At 41.0% G+C, this 19129-nt stretch overlaps 1 protein-coding gene across 7 annotated transcripts in view; it reads right to left on the bottom strand.

The window, feature by feature from the left end:
- Positions 1 to 1041: 1041 nt before the first annotated feature.
- Positions 1042 to 19129, bottom strand: part of erf (Ets2 repressor factor) — a 51419-nt gene continuing 33331 nt past the window's right edge. For 4 of the 7 annotated variants that reach the window (XM_048202822.1, XM_048202821.1, XM_048202824.1 and 1 more), the window contains 4 exons: positions 11020 to 11239; positions 5370 to 5485; positions 4348 to 5264; positions 1042 to 4255 (listed from right to left, as the gene is read on the bottom strand). In XM_048202822.1, the coding sequence (XP_048058779.1) occupies positions 3698 to 4255; positions 4348 to 5264; positions 5370 to 5485; positions 11020 to 11051 (1623 nt within the window). In that variant the 5' untranslated portion in view covers positions 11052 to 11239 and the 3' untranslated portion in view covers positions 1042 to 3697. Of the gene's footprint in view, positions 4256 to 4347; positions 5265 to 5369; positions 5486 to 11019; positions 11255 to 19129 lie in introns of all 7 variants that reach the window. The other 3 variants (XM_048202820.1, XM_048202823.1, XM_048202817.1) reach the window with 1 other exon arrangement.

Raw genomic sequence — 19129 nt, forward strand, 5'->3', positions numbered from 1 at the left:
AAACCATTAGAGTAAAAATATGGCAAATTAGCCTTCCGCGGTGGCATAGATATTGACATCCTGATAAACTGCTCTGAAAGATAAGGAGCTTCATTTTTACTCACTCAGTCAAAAAAGATGAGGCTTTGTAGATTAGCTTTGAGGTGAACTGTTTCTGCACCACTAGCAACACCAAACGGAATTGCAAAAATTGCGATTAATGATGATTACGAGTGGCTGACGTTCATGAAACCAGAATTAGACAAAGTAAACCTCAAAAACGACACTTCGCCTTTAAGAGCCTCGAGTGTGTCGCTTCTAAACAAGAGTGAACGATGGCGATGTTTTAGCAGCAGAGGGCGCTGTTTCACAAATAATTATAAGTGAATACAAGTCTAAAGTTCTTCCTCACGGATACTATGTGCCTTGTGCAGTCTGATGAAATTATCGAAGGACACATTTGATTCCAGGTTTGTCTCTAAAACGAATTGTTTTGTGTTCAGCCCACGCTATCTGGTTCGTGCAGAAACGGTAAGTATTAACGGTCTCAGTGTGGCGTGAATTTCCAGTTCATTAGGAAAGCAAATCCTAGTTGCATCTTGCTTCAGTTCAAACAGGATCTAGAATAGCAGCCCTTGTTCTTTTGTATTCCAAAATGAACCTACAGAAGCAAAACTGGAAAAACCCCATAAATGTATCTCTATGTGTGCTTGTACAGGCCTGGATTCATGTTCAGCAGCTTTTAGAATTGTCCCCAAAACACCAAGGTATTACTATGGTGCAATACTGTAGTACTATGCCAAATTAAATATTATAATGGCATTTTTAGGTTTAGTAAAAATCTACCATTCTAATTATGGGTACTCATTGAATTAGTTTTTAAATTAAAAAGTTACATTTGATTTAATAAGATTATAGACTTTTTTTTTTTTTTTTTTTTTTAAGTTTCATCAAAAGCATTGTGAAAATGTTGAAATATCAGATACAAGACACCATCAACAGGGAAAAAAAAAAAAAAATCAGGAAACAGATGCAAATGAAGTAAAGGACGAGAAAGACAGATCCTTTTTTACCTGTTTTAATGAACCCTGATTACACTTTTAATTACAAGAGCAAAAGAAACCACATGAGAAACTAAAGTATACATGGTTCCTTGTAACGTCAAGTTTCGTCTCTCTTTACAAAGTATTACATAACCGTTGAGAGACAGATGGAAAGCTTTAAGAAAGAAGCAAAAAAAGACCTTGAACACAAAGAAATATTTGTCTTTTTCTTACATCATCCCCTCAAAATGGAAAATATATATTTATATATGTACACAACCAAAAAAAGAGACATATTAAAATAAAAATAATGTGATAGCATTATGTCACTCTTCCCACTTCAACTGGTTTTCTTAATTACAACTAAAAACCAGCATTAATACAAAGCCAGAGCAATTTTATATCAAGGTATCAAAGAGGGTAGAGGAGTACGATTTATTAAAATGTTCATCTTGAGAGGTTAAAATTCAGGTAAGGGGTACAAACGAAATACCAGCAATAATATCAACATTAAAAATGATAAATGGTAATATAAACAAAAAAGGTATAATAAAACAGCACTGTTTATATTGAAGAGAGCGAGAAGAAAAAGTATTTTCTAACAAATAAGGCAGCAGTCAGTTGAAATACAGACACTGAACCGGTGTAAGGCCGCCAAACAAACTCCAAAAAAAGTATTTAAAAAAAAAAAAAAAAATGAGGAAAAAAAAAAATGAGTGTTAAGTGTGTCAGGTCCTATACTTCCTCCGTAGATGAGGGCTAAGAGGCTGCATGTCCACTTTCTATTTGTCAGTTCGCAGAATTGAGGTCCCTTTCTCAAGGATATGGTCGTGACGTCTTTTACTACAAAGTCCCTGCATTTTGCTACAAATGGAGCTGGCCGCAGCCAAACGCTAAGCCAAATAGGATGCGATACCTGTTCAATCTTGATCATCGTGGATAAAACACAGCCTCCTACAACTAAAACACTGCAGAGAGACTGAGAGGGGGAACGCAAATGCGACGGGTGGATTTAAAACTATACGTATACCTTATAAGGCCAAGGACAACTGTGCCGTTCAGGGTTCTTAACGATTGGTCAGTTATGTTTAGCTTTGTCTAGATAGAACAACACTTTTCTTTCACAGTAAAGCACTGTAGGGCCCTGAAACTAAACATCTTCCTTACATAGATTTTCCATATAGATTTACCTTCTGAAATATAATTTGTATCAAAACCAGCGTTTGTTCTTTTATCAAATATATATATGACTATCGAGCAATAAAGTGAGAATATATGGTCTCTAAATGCAAATCTTATTTAGGATAGTTTCTTTTAAGGTAAAAAACTAAATAAGGCATAAAAGCAGTGTTTGAGGTCATGTTTCTAAGGCCTCTTCTGTATGTGAGCTTGTACGTGTCGATAAAACAACCCATTTAAAAGCATTGGGCGGTCAGTCTTCCATGAAAAAGGCACAAATGTTTGTTCATTTGAAGGCTTTATATTCAAAGACAACCTTTTGGATAGAGGAACTGGATGTGGGGAGGTATGCCTGAGATTTACGCCTAACAAACCAAGAAGGTTTGTGTTCTTTACAAAACAGAAGGGCGTGGAGCATTGTATAAATGGTTTTAGGGATGATTACGAAGCTAAAACCATAAAGCGCCCTCTGATATGTTGCCCCAGCATTCCTATTACGTTCCCTCAGGCTTAAAACTGTATTATAGAAAAAATAAATAAATAAGTTGGAGAAGGAATAATCATATGTGATCTATAAATTGTCATCCAGCTGGTGGTCATGAAGATGTACTAACACATATATAAAATGAATTCCCCAATGTATATACACGTGTTAAGATTACTTTAAGAGGTTGTTGAGTGGTCCCGTTAGTCGGCTGAGCTCGCTGAACAGCTAGGAAAGTGTCCAGAATTGGTAGTGAAGGCTGGTAGTACACTAGCATTTATGGCTCTGAAGGCAGTGACATGAAGGTCCTGGTTTGAGAGCGAAAGGCAAGTTGGTTCCGCAAAACATCTGGGACTTGAATCTTGGTACGCGAAAAAAGAAAAGAAAAGAAAAAGCGTCCATATCCGCAAATTATGAGAACAGTGATTGAGTTTGGGGGGCAGCATCTTTCCTGCATTTCATCCAAGAGTGTATGTTTAATAGAAAAAATGTCCACTGGCCCGTGACCCTAAATTCCATAGGCATGAATGACAAGACAAAAAAAAGAGACTCATTAATCACCATCTAATTATTCATCTCTACCCATATTTTACAGGGGTGCATCAACATCCGGTTTAGGCACTTCTGTAATCTCTTGATTTTGTTTTAAAAGGTATTGAGCTGATCCTAGACTTGAGTAGATCCTGTCCAAGGCTTCAATGAGACTAGTGGGATGGTGTTTGTCTAACACAGCAAACAGAAAGGAATGGGTTCAGAAAGCAAGGGGCTCTGGCTAAACTTGGAAAGGGCCTGGTTAATTAAACTGCAAAAAAAGATGTCAGTAATATTTTTTTAGTGTTGCAACATTTTTGAAGTGAGTGAACCTGTGTGTACAGAAATTTAAAAGATGGTTTGGGCATCTGAACTTGCTGAATAGATGGTCTTCACATAACTTGCGTGAGCAACAGTTGCCTTCAGCCTGTAAGGAGGACAGCTTTGTTTTGCCAAGTTTATGTGTTTGACCACGTCCTCTTCAACAAACGTTGTTTTCTAAAGACAGCTGTGCAGTTGCTCGCTGCAGCTCAGAGCTCACCCTCCTCTGGCCTGTCCCCAGGGGTGCAACCAAAGTCTCCGGACTCTTCCGGTCTCCGTTTTCCTCCCCCAGTTTGGGCTCCACCTCCTGGTTAAGCTCCTCCTTCTCTGCCCTGCTCTTCTTGTCCTCAGCCTCTTCGGTTCCCGCCTCCATCCGCTGATCCTCACTCCAGCGGCGTTTAAAACGCAGCTTCAGGGGGATGCAGCGTGTACCCCCAGGGCTGACGGGAGCGCCCTGGCCCAGGTTTAGCTCCCTGGGTTCTGCTTTTAGACCTAAAAGATTCAGCCCAACCCCTGAGGTAGGGGCAGCTGGGGTCTTGAAGACATCTTCCTCAAGATCATCATCATCTGTCATACGATCGTGGTTAGGTGGAAGTGCAGGGCCACCATTGGGGTGGGGAGGTGAAAAGACATCACATTCGTCATCTTCATGCTCTTCCTCACTGATGTCGGTGACCTCAACTTCTTCCTCTGACTCCATATCTGAGATGGGTTCGACCTAGAGGAGGAAACATAGGGAGAGTTACAGAAAACCAGTTTCCATCACAAAGGAGCTACAGTTCTTCAGAATTGACTTAAAGGTGAACATACCTTGATCTTTGGTGGACCAGCTGGGGTTGAGTTGTTGGTCATCATTCCAGATGAGGCAGAGTTTGAGGATGAACCAGACTCCCCACTGTATGAGAAAGAAGCAGCAGCACTTCCAGAGTTTGCAGTTGGCCCTTCTCTCTGTTTGCGGCCCAGTGGTGGTGGTTGTAACTTAAACTTGAAAGGAGATAGATGAGGCTCCTCAGCCTGGTGGTGCAGAGGGTGACTTGACAGGTGTGGACCTACACCCACTGGCCCTCCCAGTCCCTTGTCTGGGCGCTGGGGCTGGGGGATGACAATGTTGGGGTAGTGCAAGAAAGCACGGGGGCTCAGATGATAGTTGTAGACACTCTGAGTGTGAGCTTGCAGATAGCGCTTCATGTCTTCAGGATTGAACGAGAAGTGGGAGCCCAGCATAGGTGACAGGGATGGAGAAGGTGTGTAGGGCATGTGAGATGTAGGGGTCATCGAGAGAGCTGGTGAAAGAGCAGGAGCCAGCAAGCCTCCAGGGCCTGGGAGAGGGGACACTGGGAATGGGGACAAGGGTTCAGGGTGGACCCTGTGTGGGGGCACATGGGGCCCGCTCCTGGATAGCCCAGTTGGGTTGGGCGGTGCTCCGTAGACACGGAACAAGGAGTCGTGGGACAAGCGTGGATGGAGCAGGTTTCTGAAGGCACGGTCGGCCGGGCGGTCATCGCCAGGAGCTATGCCAGTTTCTTCAAGCTCCGAGTTGGTGGAGGTGCCATCACTGCAGTCGGAGACAGAGCCACGAGCTATGCGTCGAGGCACAGCACTGAAGACACCTGGACTGCGCAGTTCCTCGCTAGGAGAGAGGACGTCCGAGGGCGTGGATGGAGGGAAGCGGAAGTGGGTGCTAACGCCAGATGGGACAGGTGGAGCACTTTGTGGAACACCAGAACCTAAGGGAAAGGTTTAGAAATTTTAATAGCTGAAGTCTTGTTTTACTTGTATATGAAACTAAAAGGGTCTCAGAAAGATTGAGATTTAGAAGCAGGGATCTTCACCTGCTGAGCCCATGTCAATGAACGGATAGTTGACCAGCACCAGCTTGTTGAAGTTGAACTTGTAGGTGAATCTTTTCCCTTTGGTCTTGTGCAAGATCCTTTTGTTGTAGTAGTATCTGCAGAGACAGTGTTGGCATGGTTACACACTTGTTAAGGCCATTATTAGAAGTCACAATATGTTGAAGGCTACCCATTTTTATGTATTTGGCATTTTCACACTTGCCAAACTTTGCACAGGCAATGACCAGTTTAGAGATGAAAACACTGAATTTGCATGTTTCCCAAGATAAAAATGTGATCAGTTTACACAGAATACATCAACTTCTAGTTCTCTTCCAATAAGTGATGCATCGAAAATGAAAATTCTTGGCTGAAACTGAAAACTCAGGAGTGAGAACCCAAACTGTTCATTTTAAATTAACTTCTGAATACCAATAAATTCTATTTATTTATTTATTTTGTTACATTATATTCCTTCTATAATTGGAGTGACTTCAAAACAAACAACCAATTATATAAGAAATTACATTCATTAAACAATCAGATCACTTGCACCTTTTATGCTTGACAAATGTTTCTTAATGTCGGTCTGTCGCCAAAATTTTAGTAAAATCAATATAACGTTGAACACTGTACTATATATTCATGTTACAAGACTGAATAGTGATTTACTGAATCTGTGTCTGTTGATTGCATGATCTTTCTTTAAATTTTCAATGTTTTCACCTTGACTATCTGACCAAGATGGATATATCACTGTGTGAGATATTCTGAATGAAGTAATATGCAAAAGTGGTGTACACAAGGTGTTTAGGTGAAACGATCACATACTGCAGCTGTCAGGAAGAAACATTTTTGACCAGCTTTTCCAAAGAGAAAAACCAAACCCTTTTCAGTTAAAGCCTGACGTAATTATCTGCATCATTAAAGGAGTGCTGAAGGTTACTGTATATAAAATACACATGTTAAATTCTCACATACATGAAAGGATTCAGCCAACCAGAATCAGATATGTGCAGAGCAGATACGTGACTTCATGGCCATCTGAAGCTTCAGATGTTAAGATGATTTATGGGTTCAATGTGTTTAATTAAGACGTCACTGAGGGTGCCGAGAGTGCATGTGTAAGAAGACACGATTGTGATATACAATGATGTGTGAATCAGGGCACTCAAGAGTTCACACAGGCACATACTCAACAAAGAAAGGGGCACATGCGCATGAACAACACTTACACGTGCACAACACCACTCTTTGAAGTGCATTTGAACTTGCTTCAAAAGAGCACAAAAACTCTCAAGTGTGCCTGTTTGTGCACGTGTGTTGTGCAGACATTCACATACATGGAGTACATATGCTGTTGAGTAAACTGCTGATCCAAATGGCCTTCTGTTTACTTTCACCAAGCCTAACAGATGACATTCATCATGAAAGCACCTTTCTGGCTATATCATGGTCTACAAGCGGCATCAGGTTAACAGGTAAATACAACAAGTGTGTACATGTTGTTTTGAATTGTCTGTTGGTCTGAAGTCTGTTCGTTTTCAACAGCTCAACAATGGGATGCCTGTGCAGCCTGGAGTCTGTCTGAATGGTTTTTGAGTTTTAAGGAACACGTGCAACCTCTTAGGTATGGATGAAAAGAGTGAGCAGAGAGAGAATGCCTTCAGGCATTTCTTTCCAAAATGAATAGATCCACGCTGAATGAACACACTTTTCACACATTTTTAAAAAAGATCTGCAGAACAGATTTACTTGTATTGAAAATACTGTTATTGGTAGCTGAAAACATGATGAAATCAGCAAAAAGTTTATTTATTTTAAACCCTTTCAAAATGCAATTATACACTTACAAAAAAGTATTACTATGGTTTTTGGACCATACAAACATGGTCACTCATTCAGTATCATGGTATATTCCAAAGTACCATGGTTGCCAGGGTGTTGCTAAGCAGTTGCTAGTGTATTCTGGTTGGTTGCTAGGCTGTTGCTTACTATTCCAAGTCAAAAGAGGTTGCACCAACATTGAGTGTTGAACACCAAAATGTAGTACTTAAGTTTAGGCATTTGAGCAAACCCTTAAACTTACGTATAAATAATAGTGATATTTGAATGAACATGAAAATGATGAAAGATTTGTAGAATTTTAGAAAAGTTTTTTTTTCCTCAAAGAAACGGATTCTGCGTGGGCCTAGAAAAGTTTGCAAGTGCAGAGACCTTAAACATCAAAATTACGCAAATGAAGAAAACCAGTTTCAACAGAGCCTGAAAAAGTCAAGATGAGGTCACAAGAGAGTGTGCGCTTTGCGTTTTTTGGAGTGAACTGAGAGAACGTGTTTTGTGTCCTCCACATGTGCTGAACAGAGGCGAGTTCTCTCTGGTTCTCAGTAGTCTTCACGCTCTCTGCTGACATCGAAGAACTTTCTGCTTCACATCTGAACTGTAAGCAGCTTTCTGTTGCCTTTATTCTTCCCCCTCCCTTCCTCTTCCATTCATATGTCCATATCTCTTTGAGAAATGAAAGAGTTCTCGGAAGTGGAGGATGCAAACTCATCCTGTAAGTGATGGTTGATGAGCGCTAAGTGGGCTTGATTATTCTACGATGGTGAAGGCAGGTTCAGCAGGTTTGAGTGGGCATCCGCAGGTTGCCATGGCGACCGGTCCAAAGCGGTGAATAACACGAAGAGACAGACAAACAGGCAACTGGACGGACTGAAATTGACAGACGAGGACGGACAAAGGCAAAGGCAGAAAAATGGTGTACGGGAAGTAACGCTAACACAAACAGACAAACAGCGCAGAAGTGTTGTTGTTGAACACAAAGTCAGTTGACATGAGAACAAGTGCACATAAAAATCACCAGAGAAACAAAGCGCTCTAGACTGAGAAATGATCAAACTGGCAATATAAACCCCACTTTGAGCTAGTTGCTTTACTTTACAGCTACAAAATGTAACTGCCTTGCCGTCTACTGCCTACATGGGCAGCATCCTAACTGAAATGGACCTTGTAAGTGAATAATCTGAAATGCTCTTCATGTTAAGCAACTCTGTTAATGGTCACTTAGGCATACCACACAAATAGCACTAAAATGAACCACAAGAGAGACTTGACTAACGTTCACAGTTGATAATCTGAAGTTCACAGTCTATCATGCTATTTTATGTTAGCTTAATAGTCAGTCGATAGACATAAAAAATATGCATAATAGATTCTGGTGTTAACATTTTACTGTAAGCTAGTCCTCAGTTATGCTCAAAAGTAGGTCTACTAATGAGCACAGGAAATTATCACAATCTAATATGAAATTAAAGTGAAGTGACATGTAGCCAAGTATGGTGTCCCATACTCACAGTTTGTGCTCTGCATTTCACCCATCCAATGGCACACACGCAGTAGTGAGTATTGAACACACACACACCCAGAACAGTCGGCAGCCATTTTTGCTGCAGCTCCCGGGGAGTGATTGGGGGTTAGGTGCATTGCTTAAGGGCAACTCAGTTGTGGGTAATGAGAGGGGGAGAGAGCACTGTTCATTCACTCCCCCCACCTACATTTCCTGCCGGTACCGAGACTTGTACCCGCAACATTCAGATTACAAATCCGACTCTCTAACCATTAGGCCACAACTGTAGTATATATCCGGCCCGCGATGTCTTTAAATATGGTCGCTGGACCTCTTGGATGATCAATTTTAAAACATTCAAAAAGCAAGTAATAGAAAGATTGCATTTAGATTATGATGTTAATATTAATTCAAACCAGGAGAGGTCGCTATTTCCAGTCGATCCCCGTATTAATTACAGTGTAGGATGTGCACGCTAATGTGAAAGTTTACTAAAATTAGCAAAAATCCAGTCATGATGGTTAACAGATTATCTTTTTACCAAGTTCAAGGGGTCATCCATTTGTTTGTTTGGAAATGAAATATGTAATGAAAGATTTTAATGTAAATTGCCATTACACCACTGCACTGCTCACAAAATCCTCTTTTCCACCGCCAGGCCGAACAGTTCTAAGAATGGTAAGGAACGGTTGCAGTTGTCCACTTGAGCCTGGTACGGTACGGCCAAACCGTGCAGCTAGAATGCGAGTAGTGACGTCGCCACTGGTCACTTGTCTGTTGCCTGGCTGCCAGGTTCTCCGTAGCTTGCTAAACATGCTATTTGAGCAACGTGAAGACAAATTAATCATACAATAAAAATAAATAACTGATCATCCTCCATAATGTGGTCCCCGTTTACATCGCATATCGTGTGTAAATTCTTGCATTACTAAAGGTAACGATTGAAGAGCTCCGTTATCAGCCCCACAGTGGAAAACGAAACCATATCCGTACCAGCCGGCTCGGATCGGCATGGAATGGAAAGAATGGTTTGGCCCGATGGTAAAAAAAGCAGCCAACGAGAAGTATGAAAGATAAACCTGCAACGCCAGAGTTGCACTTGTCTTAGATTTCAATGGTAAAATGCATAATCTACAAAACCTTTTTGCCAAATAAATGACAGAAATGTATGCACATAATTATGTTCTTAAACATTTTTAAAAATTGTGTTTTTATTATTCATGGTAATATGTGGATGTGGATTATGGTAATACCATATGGAACAACCATTTTTTGAATAAGCACTTTTAACTGTTCTCTGATGATGAGTTGAGAATGTTCTCTAGGCTTATGATCAAAAATAGATCAAAAATTTGTTGCAAATTTACAGACAATGCAATTGAGATGTTTACATTTGCTTGTTGGGGTAATATTGCTTGTCAACTGAAAACAAAGTTTCCCATTTGTATTGGCATAATTGCACAAGTTTTATAGTTAATATAATCTTTAAAAACAAATTGCATTAATTATACACTGATGTTCCTTAATAAAAAGTAAACTGAGTAAGGTGTGAGTGTGGATTAGTAATCTGGCCCCTTGGTATGAAGGAGAAAAAATGTTGGCCCTCGTCACTATCGAAGTTGCCCATCCCTGGCGTAGAGTGTGTCTGCATGTTGCTAAGCTAACAAGTTATCTCAAGTGATCATGGTTGCAACAAGTTATAAGGCCCGTTCACACCAAGGATAACTATAATGATAACTGTAAAGTTTCATTAATTGTTCTAATTCCATTTACATCATAGCTATAGCGATAACAAAACAGAGAAACAATATAATGGAAATAATGATAAAACATTGACTTCCGATCTGAATCCACCCGACTTCAGAGAGCTTGAACTTTTAAGTGGCAGGCGACATAACTGCAATGTGCTTATAATATATAGAACACTGTCCAATAGTATGGATGCTAACATAGTTATCGTTCTTGGTGAGAAAAGGCCTATACTCTAAATAATCAAAAATGTATAATCTACCACTTGATGCAGTGCATTATGGGAATGCCTTAACCAAGATTTTGGCCCAAAACATCCACTCTTTAGTTGCTGACCGTTGAGAGCAGCCACTGCATCAGTAGAGTACTAATGATGCCTACAAATGTTGCCCAGCTAGGAAGCTCACTTGGTTGTGGAACGGAGTGATTACCTGAGTTCATCCAGCTGCTCTAAATGTAGAATTTTTCATGAGCGAAGATACAGTGGATGAAAACAACAGAGTACAGACACAATTGCAATTACAATGGGATTTAATAGGCAGAGTTAGTCTTTACCTGAGCGCCCGGCTGAGCTTGTCATAATTCATCTGGGGCTTGCACTTGCGGGCACCCCATAGTCGTGCCACCTCGTCCGGATCTTTGATGACGAACTCGCCGTAGTCCCCCTGCCAGGCGATGACATCATGGTACTCCTCCTTCCGCAGCAGCTCCAGGATGAAGTGCCACAACTGGATCTGTCTGGAACCAGGACTCGACTCCGGCTTGTAGGCCCAGTCTGGGAAGGCAAACCCTAGAGGTCAGACACAAAAACACTTGAGAGCCTTGCCACTTCACTACTCTTCATAAGGTGTGGGCATGTTTCACCACATCTTATCTCGATTTATAAGGGAACAATGTGCTTCCAAGGTTGTAGGTCTTCATGCAGACCAACTCTCCTGAATTTTAGTCTGGTAAAAGTCTGTATGCAATTCCTATCTCTCAATTATCTCTGAGTCTGAATAAGTCGTCAGAAAGCCATAGTGTCTAGTTAACAAGCCCTTCGATACAGAATCCTTGAGGCAGTAGTCAAAACAAATGCTAATACACACACACACAAAGAGAGAGGGAGAGATTGTACACAGTCTCTACTTTTAGACTCAATACTTGCAGAAAAAGAAGAAAATAAGCAGGAGGTCGCTGGAGGCGAGACAAAAACATGGCCGTGACTTCGAGGGTCTTATGTCTCATTACAGAAACTGTTTGTGCTTTGGGACGTTAACATGGACAGACGGTTACACAACATGCTAAGTGACAGACCTATTATGAATTCATGCACAACGCTGAGTCAACGTGACAGTATGAGACAGCGGGAAAGCTCTTTGAAGCAAGCATGTCAAACACATTGGAGAAACACCTGAGAGAGTTTGCCGTTGGCATACTTGGTCAAGTATGAAAAAAGCAAAGTTTGCAGACTCAACCAGAATGAGGTGCAGTATTTCTGCTGGCTCTAAATTAGACACAATGTCCTATTAGGAAAGAAAAAACAAAATCAGAGCAAAAAACAATGAGCCAAGATTCTATCTCTAGGCGCACCATGTCAGGTGGGAACGACTGAAAATAACAGCATAATTCCCACACTCGCACACAAAAGGGAAAGAGAGGGTCTTGGCGCACGACGTGTTGTTGTGCTCGGTGGAATGCCCCTTTCAGATGGTTTAGAGCTTGGCTGCTTATAAAGCCTATCACCGTGTTAAGCAGCAAATGCAGAACAGCTCAGCAGTACCGCCAACCGCACACATGTGCTGTGGGGACGCACGCTGTGCAGGGGGGCGGTAGGATGACTTGGACATCGTGGGCTGGTACTAACTGTCCGTGGCAACTGCTACACAGTCGGCAATGTGGCTTGACTCATGATTGAGATGTTTGGTTGAGACATCTAGCAGATCAGAGATGTAAAACTGACTTGGACCTACTATAAAGAAGCAGATCAGTTAGACTACTTGATATAGATGCATGATTAACCCAGAGGTAATTAATACTGTCATATGGTCAACAAGTCAGTAATTATACTGAATTTAAAAGGTGCAATAGGTGATTCTACAGTAGGGCTGGCCGATATATCGCATGCAATTGTCACGCGCATTTCGTCAGTAAAGCCGGTTCCCTGATTACCGCTAAATCGCCATCACCTGCTTTCAAATGGAGCGGCATTTAATAGACAGAGCCGTAGTTCACTGACAAGCTACGCAATATCACGTTCATTATCGAAGGCGTTTCATCTGCGATAATGAACGCGATATTGCGTAGCTTGTCAGTGAACTACGGCTCTGTCTATTAAATGGAGCTCCATTTGAAAGCAGGTGATGGTGATTTAGCGGTAATCAGGTACCAATTTTACGTACCAATTTTACAGTTCCTACTGAATCAAAACAACAAGCTTATGCTGCGTTCATGCCATAGCTACCGTTATCAAGAGATGGCAACCCGTGACGCTCTAACCAGAGATGTTCAGTCAGACTCGGAATTGTGCACATCCATGTCAACAGTATCAACAACGGAATTAATCTGCAGCAGTCAGGTACAAGCTCTCCAAGTTGTTAACGTTCATTATTACTGTAATGTTATGTGCTTTGAGACATGAGGTAGTTTAACATCGTCTCTTGTGACGCTTTGCCGAGAGCAGCTGTTTGTGTGCACGCATGTGTTTTGGAGGAGGCATGGCTTTGGACGGCTATTTGCAGGGAGGGTGGGATCTTATGCTTTCAATGCTAACAGGCTAATGTTAGCATCTCCTACTGCACCTTTAAAAGACACAAAATTTGGTTAATGTATATAGGAACGATATCTTTAGTAACAGTTCAGTAGTGAGATGCTGATTCATTAACCACTCTGGTGGATTCAGCAAGTTCATTCAGTGAAGATTTGATCATGAATTAGACTGCACTGGTTGTGCTGTATGTTTTTGATTCACTAAAAATAACCAGCTCATACAAGTCATTAACTCCTGAATCAACTCAACAGAAAGATGCGTTCTCGGCATTTTGCGGAAAACTTCGAATGTCTTCTCGACATACAATTCAGACTGCAAACGCTTATTACCACACATAAATAAAATATGATTCCTTTTTCTGGCTGTTGAAGTTTCAGCAATGCAGGACACACTGGCATAAACAAAATGTGTACTGGTTGACAAATAATAAAATAAATAAAAACAAACACCCCACCAAACGGGCCTGTAATTTCAGCCTCTTTCACAAAGAGGTTTGTAGGAATGGGTCTTCAAAAAGTCTCCAGATCCTCAAGTTAAATGCATTTCCCACTGTTCATTCCAATTTTACCAAGACATGTCACACTAAATAGATCATACATGATTAGTTGTGTTTGTGGGATCAGACCTCCACCGAGCGAGTGGGCACACAGCAACACAAAGCTTCCCACAGTGGGTGCGCGTCAGCACTGACTCACAGCGTATGCGTGAGTGTATTTGTCATTCAGCTTTCACAAGAAGTGCGCCTTTTCCCTCTGCTCTCATACCTTTTTCTCTCTCTCGTGCGTTGGGTCTCTGGCTCCCATACCATCTCCTAGCAACAAGACACTTTAATGCTATAAATACACGTATAGCGCAGAGGACAAAAAAAATTAACTCAATTAATCAATTAATGAAAATGCACGAGCTACAGTAAAATAATCCAAAGTACATTTGATTCTAATCAACAAAGACAGTTCATTTACTCACCTTCATATACTATTTAAAAGCGGTCACTTTCTTTTTTTCCATTAAAACACAAACGATGATATTTCGAAAAATGCCTTAGAGTCTTTGTGCATACAATGAAAGTCAGTGGGCTTCAATGTTGTTTTGTACCCCATTGGCTTTCATTGTATGAACAAAAACAGTTCTTCAAAATATCTTCTTTTGTGTTTCGCAGTTTAAAACAAGAGAGCAAATGACAGATTTTTCATTTTTGATTTGCTAGTTATTGCCAAGGCATTGATAGTTGGTTCTTCAAAATAAGTTATATCAAATAGCAGAAAACTACTTAAGCCACACAATTAGAGTACCAGGACAAGTTACATGCCAAATTTTAATACATAAGCTCAGGGCATTTTTTTCCACTTCTCTAACCAGCAACAGTAATAGTGACGTTTGCCTTACAAAGAGTGAATGAGAAAGCCACTGGCAATATGGTGACGATCAACAGGTTGACGTCCTTTAATAAATAGGGACATAAAATAAACCCGAGGCACGGGCTAAACGGCAGACTCTGGGGAGGGCCGAGGAATGACTTCATAAGAAACCACTTTGAGGTACTTTCAAACAAACCAGTGTGCCATAACACACTTTTTTTTTTCTTTTTCTTTTTTCACACAAGACCACAAGCCCACAAGACAACTTAGCGCGTGCACACAAACACGCTCAATCAAAGCGCAATAACAGCTAAAACAGGCATGTCCCCTGGTGTCTGTGGGTTCTGCTGGGACTGCTGTTTCTCTGACGGTTACTGTCACTAATGGGTATGGAGTCTGGAGACTGCCAGACAAAACCCTCGCTTGACAGGGCCCTGTACACACACTCAGAAAAACAATATGACATAAGCCTTACATGATAGCACCTGTACAAACTGTACCGGCACGAACAAACAAACTGGCTGACGAACATCTGAGCGAACATTACACACAAGGTAGAGGAAATTAGACACTAACATCCACCTTGGCCTGGTTCTTTTGTCGTTTCTGTACGTAAAGTCTCTAAAAACAGTCGTCTCTGTTTGCGATTAGTGCTCAGCTGCAACAGCTCTTTTTTTATGGTGAAGCCGTGACGCAAGTATGAAAAAGAAAACAAAAACGCCGTCCTCTGCATCTCTGGTCTGTATTTAAAGCCTCAGAAATGTTTAGGGCCCCCGCGCTCATTCGTTCTGTTTCTCTCCATCTCTCCCCCACTTCCCTCCCTTCCTCCTATTCTTTGTGGGCTCTATATTTAGGCAGAGGAAAAGGTCGTTCTCCATCTACTAATGATGGTGGCGACAGGGAAAAAAATGGTATGAGTGTGTGCCAGCTTGAATGTGTGCAGGATGAGTAATACAAAAGAACCACGAGCAGCTCTGCTGCCTAAATGTTTGTCTTACAATCAGTAATGTCACTCTGCCTTGCACAGAGCTTAAAAATACTGACGGCTGAATGATACGGGGCACTTCGGCGTCCATCTGCACGTTCAGCAGTTGTTTGCATCGATTCGAACCGTGTAGAATGAGTCAGTGTTGTTTGGCGCTAATGAGAGCGCCCCGGATGAAAAGTACAACAAAACCCTGCAAACTGCATGTTTGTGTCTCACATTCTCTCGAGGCAAAATAGATCTCACCTTCGTGTTTGCGTTAAGACGACTCATCTGGGTGATACCTGGAGGATGTTTGGTTTAGATGCAAATCATCAGTGATTCACAGTCATGTAACAGTGACTTAAAAATACATAGTTTGGAGATACTTTTACTATCAGTTTCATTCTCGAAAACTATTGCTTGTCACATTAAGACTAGGGTTGTCAAAAGTACCGACTTCAGTACCAAGTCGGTACTGAAATGTAAAAAATTTGATACCAGAATTTCCCACTAGCATTTTGAGCCCTGTTGAGCGGATGCTTAAACAACTCTGATTGGCCATTGGGTTCATGCGCTCAACAGATGTGTCTGTGATTGGCTACAATGATCAACGCTTCAAAAAACATGTTGTAAACAGACATCTTTGACACTCTTCACAGGGTGCTTACAGATACACACGTGAACATTTGAAAGCAAGCATCTATCAGCGGATCCATCTATCAGTGGATATATTAAGGATCCGCTGATAGATAACCTGCTTTCAAACGTTGATCACTGTAGCCATTCACAGACATATCTGTTGAGCATGTGAACACAATGGCCAATCAGAGGTGTAGGGATGGGAATTGATAAGAATTTAACGATTCCGATTCCATTATCGATGTTGCTTATCGATCCGATTCCTTAACGATTCTCTTATCGATTCTCATTGGGTGAGGTAATAAGTACAAATTTGTTTGTTTGTATTAACTCGCTTTAATATCTGATCAGAAGACACAGAACAGAGTATACGCACATTATGTGTAGCAACCTCAGAACAAACCTAAAATTAGGTGAGCTACTTCTTCAAGTAAATTCCAGGGACATATAGCCTTGTTTCTCAACCAGTATTCACATTCACAGTATATCACATTCATTGGTCCAGACAAAAATAAATAAATAAATAAAACTGCCATAATCCCTGTTAGCTCCGCTGGTGCTTAACTCGCTGGTGGTGTCGTTGTGTAGTAGTGTATCAAACACGCGACAGTCCTGCAAATGAATTGCATGCTGTGTGGCCAAATGTTTCTGCATATTGGAGGTAGTTCCCCCCTTTGACGAAATGGAACTTTTACAAGTGTTGCAAGTGACTGTATTGTCATCTTTTCGCGTAAAATGTAACCAAACTTTAGATCGCTTCTGCCTCGATGCCATGTTTGCTGCGTTCTAAACCAAAACAACGCAGCGTGTGTGTGACGTCATGACACGTTAGCAACGAGAGGAACCGATAAGCGGAATTGTTAAGCCGGCATGCTAACGGTTCAAAGGAATCGATTCACTTGGCACCGGTTCTTAAGAAGAACCGGTTCTCGATTCCCATCCCTACAGAGGTGATTAAAGGGTTAGTTTACCCAAAAATGAAAATTCTGTCATTTATTACTTACCTTCATGCCGTTCCACACACGTAAGACCTTCGTTAATCTTCAGAACACAAATTAAGATATTTTAGTTGAAATCTGATAGCTCTGTGAGGCCTACATAGGGAGCAATGGACACTTCCCCTCTCAAGATCCATAAAGGTACTAAAAACATATTTAAATCAGTTCATGTGAGTACAGTGGTTCAATATTAATATTATAAAGCGAAGAGGATATTTTTGGAGCGCCAAAAAAACAAAATAACGACTTATTTAGTGATGGCCGATTTCAAAACAATGCTTCATGAAGCATTGGAGCACAAATGAATCAGTGTGTCGAATCATGATTCAGATACTGCCAACGGCTGAAATCACGTGACTTTGGCGCTCCGAACAGCAGATTCGACACACTGATTCATTTATGCTCCGATGCTTCGTGAAGCATTGTTTTGAAATCGGCCAATACTATATAAGTCGTTATTTTGTTTTTTTGGCGCTCCAAAAATATTCTTGTCGTTTTATAATATTAATATTGAACCACTGTACTCACATGGACTGATTTAAATATGTTTTTAGTACCTTTATGGATCTTGAGAGAGGAAGTGTCCACTGCTCCCTACGGAGGCCTCACGGAGCTATCGGATTTCAACTAAAATATCTTAATTTGTGTTCTGAAGATTAACAAAGGTCTTACGGGTGTGGAACGGCATGAGGGTGAGTAATAAATGATCGAATTTTCATTTTTGGGTGAACTAACCCTTTAAGAATCCGCTCAACAGCACTCAAAATGCTACGGGGAAATGCTGGTATTGTAAAATTTCAATACCGGTTTTGACAACCCTAGTCAAGACAGCTATTTAAATAGCAAACTTTAAGAATCACAAATCCAAACTGTTTGAGGAGTTTGATTCATTTCCACAGATGAATTCTTTCAGTTTCAATGAATCACGGATTCAACAATTCACAAATAAAATCACTCAGTTACTTGAGAATTTTGTGTGAAAACAGCAGGGCTAATTATAATAAACAGAACATTATCGTTCTTTTGTGTGAATGATAATATAGCCATCTCTATAGGCAATATTTATAGTAGGGCTCGACAAAGACTGCTTGATGGCCCAGGGCCAGCATGAATGATGCTCGGGACAGTTGACAGAACCGTCACTGTCCCACTCAGGCCATGGCTGCATCATCACGAAAGTTTATCATTTGTACATTTTTAAACCCTGACAAATTAAAATTTTCAAGCGCAAGAAGATGCAAAAGTGAACTTAATTCAGTACTCGCATGCTGTGTGAGAAGTTTTGTGTGCGCAACACACAAAGCAAGCTGCATCTCAGACATCACGCGAATGCTGAATGGAGTTCTCTTTCAAGTCTTCTTGCGCTTGAATGGACAAATTCGAATTAAATTGTGTCAAAATGCCTGTCTTGGCCTGTTTCCTAGTAAACAGTTGGTTATGTCTTAAGTGAACGTAAAAAAAACAACAACAAAAAACTTGTGTAACAGTATGAGTGTACTGGATCTGTGCATTAGGCCCATAGACTGTAAAAAAATATGGACGTTGCGTCCATGACGTCACCCATAGAGTTCTGAACAGCAGTTTTGACGCCTAAATGAGGCCGCGGCCATCTTAGCTGCGCGTCACCGCACGTCACTCCCGGATAACTGAAAATGGGCAAAGAGGCGGGGAGGTGGTTTGAGCTGATATGACTGGTTGCTGAAACCACGCCCGCCTAGCTCGACGTGACCATGTTAGCAGCAAAGGAGCTATATATCTATCCAAGATACGATCTAAAATATTAATGAAGATAAGTTTTATCATCAGAACGTTCTAAAGGTTTGCTGTCAATCTACAGTGTTTTTTAAGATATAGATGCTCCAACACCAGTAGTGTTGGTTGTGCAAATAACAACATGGAAAATCAAATGGGACTTCATACCTTTATAATGAAATAGAGATCGCGAGATGAATCC

The sequence above is a fragment of the Megalobrama amblycephala genome, linkage group LG9 (genome assembly GCF_018812025.1).
Source record: "Megalobrama amblycephala isolate DHTTF-2021 linkage group LG9, ASM1881202v1, whole genome shotgun sequence".
NCBI classification, from domain to species: domain Eukaryota; kingdom Metazoa; phylum Chordata; class Actinopteri; order Cypriniformes; family Xenocyprididae; genus Megalobrama; species Megalobrama amblycephala.